This window comes from Cygnus olor, chromosome 5 (genome assembly GCF_009769625.2).
Source record: "Cygnus olor isolate bCygOlo1 chromosome 5, bCygOlo1.pri.v2, whole genome shotgun sequence".
NCBI classification, from domain to species: Eukaryota; Metazoa; Chordata; class Aves; order Anseriformes; family Anatidae; genus Cygnus; species Cygnus olor.
In genome coordinates this window covers 10,219,901-10,233,007 of record NC_049173.1, presented here as the reverse complement: position 1 = coordinate 10,233,007, position 13,107 = coordinate 10,219,901, and the positions used below count along the sequence as shown (strand labels likewise).

Here is a 13,107-nt window from a genome sequence, read left to right as displayed (position 1 = left end):
AGTTGTAAAACATGATCTATGGCAGCACAAAATTTAAAATTTGGTGGCGTCCCAGGAAGTACTTAATTGCGTTTGTGCTTCATTACAAGGCTGTCTCCTTTTCCGTAATTTATTTAGCTAATTAGTGGGAAATGTCAAAGTAGTATTTCAGATGACAGAAATATCATATATTATCATACATGAAGCAATTAACTCTTTTGAGAAATATTTATTGTGGTGTCTTCTTTAATTAAATCTTTAGTACTCCTAGACAGAGAGCAGGTTCTCCCTAAAATGAGTCCTTCCCAGCACTGTCAATGAGTATTTGACTGATGGGACTTAATTGAACTTGATTCTGAAGGAGGTAGTGGCCTTGGCATGATGATGTCGACGTGACACAATTTCACAATACAAATGTCTGATTTTTTGGCAAAATCCCCAAACAACCACCTCCTTCCAGACTCTGTCTCAGATACCACAGATAGGTTATGCTGGAGAAGATGCATCTCCAGCCACTCCTCTTTTCCCACTGGAACAGTTTGCAGGAGACAAAAATGCCAGGTACTTGTGCTGCTAAGATGCAAAATGCAGACAAGCAGGGCTGTATACATATTTTAAAAAATCATTTTTTTTATTTAGTTCCTGGAGTTATTCATGTGGAAACACGTTACAAATGTGACCGTTTGGTTAGTTCCTCTTACACAGATAGGTCTCATAGATGATGTGCCACTGAGAAATAATTCCTGACAGTTACAACTGAACCAGATAAACAGCTCTGCCAGCTCCCAAATAACACTGTAAAACAATGGGTTCTGCTTATCGTTTTCCATTTCTTCATGCCTGTCAAACTATTTAACTGCACATTACCCATCACAATAGGTCTCTGTGTTATTCTGCTTGTCTGTTACAGTCATGGTTTTTACCTTCTCTGTTGCAGGACCTTCTGTGGTACGCCTGTCCACTTGTGTCTCTCCTCAGCCACTGTTGGTCTTCACGTTTGCCCTTGCAAAGACACTCTTTGGAAGCACTGTATGTAATTGCTCCATGTCATGCAAGAGTATTAACCTGTGTACGTGTTTTTTCTCTTTTTTCCAGGCAGAAACAGCATCAGAAAGTGGCCGGGATGGACCCAGCGTTCAGGTCAGCTCAGGGCAGAACAACTCGGACCCCACGGGAACAGGTGGCTCAGTGGCCTCCCAGAGCTTGGTGGCTCCATCCGGGGTCTCGGCAGGTACCTCAGCTGCAGCTTCATTCTTCATAAGGTAGTTTGTCATTTTTCTGTTTTCTGTAAATGCTCATGGGTGTTCAAATGGTTGTGAAATGCTTTGAGTCTTTGCTGCAGGTAGAAGGTGGAGCATTTGGTGCTGGTTGCTGAGAGGTAGAGTTGGTCCTGTGGTTGTGACTGTAGCTTTCTACTGCCACAGGGGAGCAGGGATGTGATGGTGACATCCCCTTTCTCACTCTGGATGCCTGAGCAGGAACCTCATTTGATCAAAACCCAATAATATGTGCTGTGCTGGTCTTTGTCTAGTCCTTAATGGACATTTCTACCTGTAGCCTCAATCTGTTATTGAGTAGGTTTCCTTGAAGCAGAAGCTGAAGTAATGAAGCTTTTCCACTCTGATCAAAATTAGGTTTTTATTTGCATTTTTATTCAGTAGCATGGCTGGATGTGCAAATGGAAGTTTTTTTTTCCCTGCAGTTGGTAACAACAGTTAAAACAATTTAAGACATTAGTTTTTTAGCAGCAGCCTAGAACGATCTTTTTTTTTTTGGTTCTTGGGTCTTATAATGAAAATAAGCTGTTGGTTTTGTTTGTGAAATGTTTGTTGTAATTAGCACTGTTGATTAAATGCAATGTGCTCTCAAGCAGATGGTATTTAAAACAACAAAATTCAGGGCTTTGTACTTGCATTCCAAACTCCTTTTTTAATTCAGAACTGAGCATGTTTTTACACAATATTGAATAACGTATGTCTGTGAATGGCATTAAAGTAAAATTTATGCACTAACGATCGTTTTTATCATGTAAAAAATGTATTGTTTCTCTTTCCTTGATCTTTAATTCTTTTTGCAACATCAAAAAACAGAAAAGGAAGTTTAGTGTAAGTTATAATCTGATCTCAAAAAGAGCTCAGCTTCCCAAGTCCTGTTAGAGAAGACCATGGTACAATGAGTCTGAACCATTATACGCCTACATACCACCATGCCTATGTACACAAGAGACTGGGAAGGGTCTACCCCAAGTATTGCGTATGGAAGTTCTAGCATTGAGTCTGTGCCTGCAGGCTTAAAGTCAACACAGAAATGGTTGACAACAGAGAATAATCCATTTGAGATAGTTGCCTGAAGTTAGTGGAAGTAGAGAGGAAATTAAGGGGAAAAGCTCAGTTAGACATTTGTGGCTTTTTTTTTTTTAGTTACCTAAATAAGGACAGATGAATCCACTCTAACATACCTAGAGTGGACAGCATTACAGCTTTTATTACAGTATTTCATATTGTGGGTATGAACAGTCTGATTTAGTTTAAACTACTTTTTTTTTCAGGGTGAATCTGTATGTTCTAAACTAATGTAAAGGCTAACTTTACATTAGCTAAGCTGGAGAATTCAGAAAATAAAACAACCCACTTAGAATTGAAAGAAAGAAATTGGTGCATAATAATCTGAAATAACATCCCAAATGTTTTCCTTCCCGTGATAATTCTGTCAGTGGTCAGCAAAATGCATTTCTGGTTTTGTTGTAAAGAGATGGATCCTTGCTAATGATTGTCATTGGCTTAATTCAAAGATTCTTGAAGTCAACAGCAAGACTTCAAATGACATCACTGTATATTGGATTAGGCCCTAATTGCTTCTCATGAATCTGTCTTTGCCCTGAGTGAGCTGGAGTTTTATAGCTTTAGCAGCTATGTGCTAGCTAAAACATTTTAATACCCATTAGTGCATTGCTTATTCCCTACCCATGTTTCCTCTGTTCAAAATTCCCTTCAAATTTTAACCAAATAATAGGACTGGCTGATTTTTTTTTTTGCACAAAGCACTTGTGCGTTTCTTTCTTTTAACAGTTATCAGTTACCTGAAGTAGTTTTGTAGCATTTTCATGATCTTTAATCACAATGCGTTGCAGCATTAATTTCTCAGTCTTCCATAGCCCATTTAAGAATCTTTTGTTCCCTAAAAGCAAGCATTCAAGAAACAAGTTCAGTTATTGAAAACACAGATTGAAATGCAGAAAATCATATGAAAGTAGGGGGAGAGAGATTCAGTTTGATCCACGGCAGTTGCACATATGTTGAGCAGGTTCTCAGGTGGATACCATTGCCTAGTCCTGGCCAGGCGTCTCCATCCCCATTGGCCTTAACCTTCTCCTGCTGCTCCCCCTTTGCTTCTGATGCCTCCTGCCACGGGGACCTACAGAACAAAGCTTTGGTGCTGCCTCTTCCTCTCAATCCTGAGGTATGTAGCTCTCAGGCCAAGAGGAGAGGAAGAGGAGGAAATCTTCAGGGGTGAAGAGAGACAGATGCTAGCAGAAATTGTAGTAGAAGGATATCAATGGTTCCAGTGATTTTCTTCAGTCCTGGTAGGATATCAGGGTTATTTGATCTAACCTTTCCAGTCCCATCTCTTCCATCCCTTTGCACCATCCAGTTTACAGCACTTGGTGGAAGGTCATCCCTGCCTTTGAATCCTTTGCAGCATCATCCTTTTCTCTGTCCTTCATCTCTCATTCAGCTAATTCTCTCCCAGCAAGCACCTTGAGATAAAAGACCAAGCAAGCACCTTGAGATAAAATGGCATTGGCATTATGCTGCAGTCCCTATTCATTGTAATTTCTAATTCTTTCCTTACCATCCTTCTCCTCTCAGCCACTTAAACTGTGAACTTGATAGCAGAGCCAGTCTGTTACTTGAGTTGTGCAGAGCCTGGCACATTTTTTTTCCTTGTTTGCTACTGGAATAAATGCAGTTAATATATTGATGATTTTGTACACACCTTTTTTTCTAAAATCCTGCCCTCTTTTTGAACAACTCTACTGAGTACTTCCATCTTCACAGGAGTCCTTTCGAAAAAGCGAAAGTAGATGGGACTTTTCCTTGGGAAAAGGGCGGTTTTGTCATAGAAATAAACTAGCTAGGCAAAAATACGCATGTATATTAACTCTCAGTGTATTGGGGTGCATGGTTAGTTCGGACGACAAAGTCTTCGTAGGTTTCTTGTGGAAGCTGTGTCTGTGATTTACTTAGCAGCAGTAACAGTAGATCCAGAATTTTTCACATGAATAAAGGCTTCCAGTTGTCTTCTTCATGAAGTAGCATTAACTGTGTTTGTACAGGTCCTAGCACAATTAGCTTTTGGGCTGTGGCATGGTTTGCTGGCAGCAGATAAATGTATTTTTCACATTAAAACTAGAGTCTCTATTCAGTGAAATAGCACCCTTTGACTCTTGCTTGTGGGCTGGCTTGTTCCTGGGAAGGGAGGAGGTCTGTGCAGCTTTTTTTTGGTTTACTTGTTTTTTACTCTAATTTGCTCCTCAGTGAGAGTTATAGCTTTGTGTATGTAGGGTCACAAACTCAGAAGACAATACAGAAGGGTTCATGTCCTTACATGGAAAAAAAAAAAGAACTACAGCAAAATCTTTACCTAGTTGTGAGAGGTACATGTAGTTAAAATTAATGTCTTTAAGATAGTCTTTGCTGTGAATGCATTGGTTTTGTTAAGCATATGTGAAGCCAAAATTTACATATTCATCCAGAGCTCTTTCTCATTTGAATGTCATATTTAATTTCTTCAAGATTAATTATGTTGTGCTTTTCAAAAAAAAAAAAAGGGGGGGGGAAGAAAAGCATTTTATTCATTACCTAGAAATGCAGAGTGTCTAGCACAGAAGTGCTAAGTATTCAAAATCAAAGCCAAATATTAGAAACAGCAGACAGAAGCATATTAAGAAATTAAATCAGTTTTTAAGCCTTTTTCCCTCACTCTGATCTGTCATAGAAGGCGAAAAGCTTTGATTAACGTCTGTCTCTGTCACACAAGCAAATTGCCAGACATTGCTCAATGGTCGTGTTACTGAAGGACTGGAGGATTTAGAAGAAAATGCAGCTTCTCAGTAGGTCACTGTCAGAATAAGAAAGCCTGAGCAAAAAGTACAGCTCATGGGTATTGATGGGTGTGAAGAGGTTCCCAGTTTACCCTTACAATGCAGGTGACGCTTAACCTAGTATTCCTCAGATTTAAGAAAAATGGAGGTTGCTTTGACCATTGGCATGGAGTGAGTGATGCCTCACTGCTGTAGTGGCTCCACACTTTGAACCTGTTTCCAGGGCCTTTTCCTTTTTTATTCTTCTTTCTCTGTCTCTCTTTTTTTTGTATAAGCGACTTGAATGTGCAATTACCAAGTGAAAATATGCAAGATAGCTGTAGGACTCTTCTGTGGTCTGAATTCTCTTATGCTCACAGCTAAGCAAATATTGGCTTATTGTGGTAGAAAGCTGTAATAAGCTGTCAGGTCTTTTGTCAGACGGACACCTGGGGAAGAGAGGCTGTGGTGTTTCCACGAACAGGCAGAAGGGCAGCGAGGAGGAGGAGAATGGGAGCGCACTTTGGAAGAGGTTAATTGCCTAAAAAGAACATGCCACTCCCTTGGGAGAAGAATCAAGGCCCCCTAAAAATTGAAGCCGTCGGGTGATTTTTGCCTGTTGGTGGCTGGTAGCAGTCATGGCAGCGCTGACTGTGCTGCTGGCTGGGGTTGTGGAGCTTTGGTGGGAGCGCGGCTGTCTGGCCTTGGTGCCCCAAGGTGAGCTGGAGGGAAGGTTTGAGCAGTGATGGGGCAGCTGAGAGGAATCAAAGCAATTTAGAAGGAATGATGTATAAAGCCAAGAAACCCTGAGCAAGGTTGTGCAGAAGACAAGCTGTATTACATTGCCTTTCTTAAATATTAATCATCTTTGATAGTGGATTATTTTTGTGTCTTTTCAAGCTGGTTTGGTCACAGGGTTGCACTTGCTGCCACGGGACCACTGACTTTGACGCAGGGAAGGAGCCGTGTATATGCAGCTGTTTTCCCTCATATCTGCCTGCTTTTGTTTGATGAATTACTCTTCCAAACATAGCACTCAGTATGCGCTCACTAGTTTCTGGGTCTCTATATCATTTGCAGTGTTGTTGGGCTTTGCTAGATTAAAACCAGTTAATAAATCTGGAGAATCATAATGGTGAATCACACCCATTATCTTTCCACTCTCGTCATATTCCTGCGTGTTTAGGAAAGCTGTGTCAATTTAGACATGACATAAAACATTACACATGATACACTTTTTGCAAGCAGCTTTTCTTAACCAGACATAACATACAAGCTCTGAGTAATGTAATTGAACATCTTAAGAGTTAAAATAAGCATAGTCGTCTTTTTCTTGATTCAGGATATTCCATCATATTGTAATGCCTGTGAGTTGTGGATTAAAGAATCTAATTATTCACTAATGAGCAGTAATGGTACATATAAACTAAGGGTCACTATCCTATTACAGGCACCTGATGGTTCACTGATAAGCATTTGGTCATTAGATTGACCATAAAATATAGTCAATAATTGAGGTTACTCATAGAGCAGACACCTTATCAGCTCTAGGCATGGTGGGACAGCTTGTCAGTACTCTGTGTACTGATTGTGCTGTGACTGAGCATATGATTAGGGTATTGAAGCAGTCTGTATCTAATGAAACTGGAGGAAAGGCATAGCAATATTAGCACAACCACTAAATGACTAATGTGTTTTTGTTCCAAGCCTCAGACACTTCAATTAGTTCCAATAAACTCTGATCTAGTGTAGCGGTAGGCAGAGGATTCAGATATTTTGTGCACGAGCTTTCATTACACTAGTCAAAATTTGTAACGTTTCGGGGACAGATGAAATCTGCATGGCTTTGAATGAAAAACGATGGAAATAATAAAGGCTGTCATTACCATTTTTACTTCACTTTTTCAGTTTTATTTTTGCATTTTTTTTCAGATTCAGAATCCTTTCTGAGACAATAGTTGCTGCCTGATTTAAAAGATGAAGCTGACAGTAGCAAATTAGATGTCTACATGTTCTGCTTTAAGATCCACTCATGCAGTTCATGTAGGCTTGTGCATATAGATCTAAACTTGGAACGTTCCTTAGCATTTTGTACCATTTGGAACATTAGTCAAATAGCCTGCCTCCTGAAGGCTTTTGTAGAGATATTGATTTTACTGTGCTTCAAACTGTTGCTGAGAAAATAACCTCAGAACCATTCTTTTATGATTTTTTTTTTCTGTGAGGATGCCTTAACTTTCATAAATTATTTAATATGGTGAAGGATGCAAAATGCCTTTTGTCTTTCTGAACTGCTGTTCAGGCGTCTGTGATGCGACCTTGGAAAGTAACCATAGAAACATGTTAAAAGCATCAACTGAAAATCAGTAGTTCAGTTTGACAGTGATGCAAATTCTGTGAAAGACGATTATGATGTATTAGGAACACTTGAGGCATATATTACTGCTAACCTGTTAAACCTGATTAGTCCATGACTATCAGTACTTTCAGAATTTAATGCAGGGAAAAAAAAAAGAGCAAAAAATGAAACATACATTTATTTTTTTTTAAGTTGCCATGTTTAAGATGTTTTTAGCTAAAGCACTTCAGCCTGCCATTCTCTGTCCTGTTAAAAGCAAGAATTATATTTCTGCTAAGCTCATAATGTAGTTCACCAGTTTTCTGTATTTAATAGCTGTAAACTTTTGCCCTGTACCCTGCTGGGATGTGCTGGTATCTCGGCTTTGTGCAGAGCTGGCACAATTTAAATCTCTTTGACAGCTAAAGTAGATAACTAGGTTATGAATAAGTAGTAGTTCACCAGAAGGTGAAGAAAATGTGTGACTCATTGGGTCCTGAGCTAGACCTTTTAGTGCTGACCTGTGGTAGTCAGGCTAGTTTGTGAGGCTGAAACAGAAATGCATGCAATAGTTACGGGTAACTGTAGTAAATTTTTGGCAAATGACGAGTCAAGGGAAGATGCAGAGTCAGTTGTTAAAGCTGCCTTGTTCAGAGTAGTCCACACCCAAGAAATCATACGTTGAGGTGCGTGGGAAAATTAAATTTGAATTTAATTTTAATTTTAATTAATTTTTTTCACCCCGGAAAGCAAGGTACCAGCTCTTTCCAGTTAAGACTGCCTTGCTGGCAGAGATATCCAAAGAACCGTGCGTGCATGGTTTGTCTCCACTTCGCAGCGTCGTGGCAGTATCATGGGAGTCACAGAGCTCTTCCAGGGACATAACAACTGTCTGGCATTAATGCAGCACAACAGCCACTCGGAGGAGCATCGGTCCTTCTTCATTAAATGCCCTACAGTGCCCCGCTTTCTCTTGCTTCCATTTAATGGCAGTTGGAAGCCAGTTGGGAAGGGTGGCTGATCAACCTGTAGCTTGGGGGAGGAGATACAGGTGTGCAGATGAAGCATCCAGGTGTTTTAGGGGGAGCCAGATGTGTTAATTCCCCTTCATGAATCTCTCCTCAGAATCTGGTGGGCTGGAGCAGCCAGCTCACTGCATGCTCCTGGAGGGGGAGACACCTTCCCAGACCCTTTTTCCGTGCTGCGTAGAGCAGGGGAGAGCAAGAAAGTCCTCACACAGGTGTGCAAATGCAGACAGAGCGGGTGCCACCAGACAGCTTGCCTCATCCTGTCGGTGCCATGCCGCGGCTGCTGGAATGCATTTACTAGCTGTCCCTGGGGTGCAGACATGACCCATGCCTAGCACAGTGCTATGTGGGGACAGGAGACGGGGCAGGGTGTGTAGCATTGTGCCGTATCTTGTATCATCTTCAGGCAGCTTAGGCTTTTCTAGTTGCTGTGGCAGCATAATACTGCCTATAATTAAGGCCAAACAAAACAGTGTATGCTTTAGGTATATCCCGTTTCTCTTTAGCCCATAAATTAGAAGATAAGCCTGAATTTAGTAGGCTCTGTTCCTGGAGACAGAAATGACTCTCAGAGCAGCATGTTTAAGAGCAGGACATCATTACTGGTATCATTGCTAATACTGCATCATACATTTACATAGTGCTTTATCAGCATATGGTAAGCCAGGTTCCCTGCTATGAAGAGCTCGTTTGTGAAGACTGAGACTGATGAGGCAAACAGAGATGAGACAGAGCTGCAGTTCAGCAAAGGGAGGAGTTAAAGAAGTTGAAGCAGTTGAGAAGAGAGGAAAGGTAGAGTTTTGGACATCGGTACTGCTGAGCTGAGCACTGCTGAAAGCATGAAGAATGTCCCAGAGGTCAGTAGATCGGAGATTGGGATATAGCTAATTAATATGGCTAATTAGAGTGGGGAGGAGACCCTGAGTGCCTCGATGGGTAATATGGGAGGTTCTGGAGCACCAGAGGCAGCCCACCAGGAGATGAAATGACTTTTTGAGCTGCTCTAGGTGGCTCTGTTATGACACTATTGCAGCAGTTGAGTGTTGGATTAGTTCTATGTTCTGAGATGTTCGTGATGCCCAGGAGGAAGAGCAAAGCAGAATAATTTACTACAGATGTGCTCACAAATATGTGGTAGGTCAGAATTTGTGCCTTCAGAGCTGCCCAAGTTTGAATTTATAGAGACAGTGATTGACAGAGTGTGCGTGTGTGTGTGGATAGATGGTGGTCAGTGGAAGGGGTTTTAAACTAGGGGAAAGTCTTAGATATTTATGGATTATCTTGTCTGGAGTCATGCAGATATTTCTATTGTCCTGTCTCTGATCTTCTGCTTTCCTGAATTTAATATTTTTCCTTTCATTTAGATATTTTTCATATGATCCTTTTTGTATTTTCTCATTCATCCATAGCTGAATGCACCTGCAGTTTACCTGAATATGTGGCATTTCAATGTTATCTAGCTGCCTCAGCCAACTTTTCCCTTTGTCCCTTGCTTTGTGTCCTTTGTGCTTGTTGAGAGGAACACCTCTCTGACCTCCCCCATCTCAGCCCTTCCCCTCCGCCTGCTGCTTTGGCTGCTGGACTCCTGAACATCAGTGCTTGTTCCGACCCTGTTATTTGGGGCTCCCCAGCTTGGCGGCCGTGGCAGCTGCACTGGTGGTTTTGCTGCAGCAGGAATGAGGCATTCCATAGGTAAAATGATAACGGCGACTTTCCTGTGGGGCTGTAATTTGACAGTTTGCACCTGTCTCACAACTTTATTGGGGACTTTCAGGCTCTTTCAGTAACACACTTAACTATTTTAATGCTTTATTAAGACAAGACAGATTTAGCAGTTGAAATAGTGAAATCAGGCTGATACTTACTGGAGTATTTAGCTCTCGTGGCTGACTTGCAGTCTCTGCTACTTGGTTTACTGTATGTTGGTTGTGGTTTGTAGGGCAGGTGGATTTTCAGCCGACACTGGCTGTGTTCTGAGCTAGGCCTCTTTGCTTGCTTGTGCTAGTGGCAAAATGAGACACTCTGCATTATCACTCACAGCAAACATGAAAGGTCAAGGCAAAATAGGGCACCAGCACTACAGTTGCAGAGCTTGACCGACTACAAGATCGCTCAGGAAGTACTTTCATATTCTCTCTCAGTAGCAGTGAGTTTCATCTTTATAAAATTTCCCTAATTCTTCCTGTCAGAGGATGGAAGGTGTTTTTTTTTTTTTTTTTTGGCAGGACACTTCAAAGCGCTTAGCCAGTACCTCACTCAGCATCGGTTAGTGTTTCTCTGCCCATCGCCGTTGGGGTTGCTTTCAGCTTTGTTGGGCTTTTTGTGTCCTCACTTACTTGTGGAGCTCACTTACTGAGAAGCAGTGCCCTGTGGAGTTTTTACTGGAAAGAAATGACTCAGTGGAAGTTAATTGGCATAAAATGAATCTAATCTAAATGTTATTAGTGAAGCTAGTTGGAGTCCAAGGCAAGCTTCAGAACGTTATTTGGTAATACATCTCCAGCAGGTCTTAAGGAGTTGCTTGTTTCTCCTGAAATTTGAATCCTTGGGTCACAAATAATCAAATCTCTCTATCGGCAGTGATGGGAGAACACGCATCTTACATTTTCCTGATAAGTGCTATTTTAAATGGTGCTGCAATTTCAGCCTGTTATACCTCTGAGAAGCACTGCTTCAGAACTGAAGTCAGTTAAATAAATCACAGGAACGCTGGGCTTTAAGAAGCCCGTGTGTCCCTCCTCTGTTTAAAGTTACTCATTGTGTGGGCATACAACTTTGGTGGTTTCCACTGCATCATTTAGTGCTGTCAGTGCCCATTTAACTCCAACACTAGGAATAAGTAAATGCCCCCCTGAGAAGCTATTTGCCTAGCACTATAGGTGTCAAGCCTTTGGCTAAGTATCTTAAATAAAACCTGGCTGAAGGAGGGATGTCCTGTCTGTGGATTTTCTAGATGTTCGCTGAGATGTGCAACAGGTGGAGATGGAGGTGATGAGAAAGGTATGTCTGTGGGGATGGTGTGTTGGGGTAAAGGCAGGTAACCTAAAAACATAACCGTCCCCAGAGCTTTTATTTTAATGGAGGCTCTACAGTCACGGATGCTACCTTGTGTTCAGACCCTGATATGTGACCGGGAATGAGAATATCTTGCATTATGTGGACCTAAGTTCAGTCCCTCTCTTTCCTGTGTGACGTTTGCCTGAACCTCGTGCTTCAGACGAACCCTGGGTTAGCCCTGTGCTGCCTTTTCTCTCTCATCCCTTCCAATCACAGATGTGCCTGCTTCTTCCCTGGAGCAGCCTGAATGAGCAGAATGCTTTTGCTTTCCATACCAGATTGTTTTTGATGAATAGCATGGAGTGTAATATCCTTTGTAACAAAAATAATTTATTGCCTGATAAGTCATTTTGATACTGGCTTCTTTCTATATATTGGGAGCTGGTATTGCAGGGAAAAATGTTAAATGATCTATTTAAGTAATTACTTTAATAATGAATGGCTAGTTAGCAACATTGTTTCTGTTTCACTACTTTTCAGTTTAAAAAATGGCTTTATTACTTTTTCTTGATAGAATACAAATGAGAGTAAAATTTTGCTTTCCTCAACCTGTTTCAGGAGTCTGGGTCTTGCTTGCAAATAAGTCCAACTTTTTTTTTTTTGCCTAAGGTATGTGATTGATGTGGTTCTGCCTGCTTTAGCTCAGTTAGTTCATTAGACAGAGCGAGACAACATTGCTGGCATTCAGGTAGCTTTTCAATACATAGCTATCTATGCTGTATGTGACCCAGGAGCTGACATATTTCTATATTAGGTGTTGACAGCCTTGCTTACATAAAGATTAACCTACACAGGTTTTCAGCAGTTTGTCATATGGTACAATTGTAAACAGCGAGCATAGAAGTACAGCAATATGTTCATCTGCTCTTGCTTTGTTTAACATCATTAGTGAGCAGAGCTGGAAATGGTATGTGGCAGGCTGCGGTGACTAGCTGTTACTCTGCTGTGTATGTACATCAGTTCCTGATCCTTGGTTCTAGCTGCTGAAGAAATGTTCCTTGGCCAGAAGTGTCTTAAATCTGCATGCTGAGGAGAATACGGAGCTGACACCACCCATGACAATTTTGTAGCAGTGACCTCAGAAACTGATGGTCTGGGAGGGTGGAAACAATGGTTGGAATGTAAGTCAGTGAAAGCTCTTTGTCAAGATCTGCTCTTTGGTGTTTCTCAAACGTGGAAAAAAAATTACAGGGAAGAGCTGTGAGAATTCCTTCTTGGATTCCTGTATGCAAATCACTTGAATGCTTTGAAAGTGGGCTTGGTTGGTTGCTTCTGTTTAAATAGTAATGGGTAGTTTAGAAGAGGCATCAACTCTTGGGTCTGTACAGCATGGGAAAGCTCTTCTGACGTCAGGGGTTTGTTTTAACTTGTCATCTTCCAGAGGTCTTTTTCAGTCCATCTCAAAGTGGCTTTGCCTGTTTTTTCTGTGTGGTGCCTGAATTCAGGTGGATTTCAGCTATTGCTCACCTGTCCATTAGGCCTTGATTCTGTACTTGATGAGGATGTGAATAGAGTAGAGGGAAAGCAACAAGGGTGATCAGAAATCAAGGGAACTTGACCTATTAGAAGACGTTGGAAGGCCTGAGGTCTGGAAAAGAGAAGGCTGAGGCACAGCAGAAGTC

General features: G+C 41.3%; 1 protein-coding gene across 1 annotated transcript in view; it reads left to right on the top strand.

Annotated features, from left to right (window-relative positions):
* The window catches only part of KIF26A (kinesin family member 26A), a 100,264-nt gene that overhangs the window by 50,167 nt on the left and 36,990 nt on the right, over nt 1-13,107 (top strand). Inside the window, 1 exon segment of the mRNA XM_040558424.1 lies at nt 1,075-1,241. Within this exon segment, the coding sequence (XP_040414358.1) occupies nt 1,075-1,241 (167 nt within the window).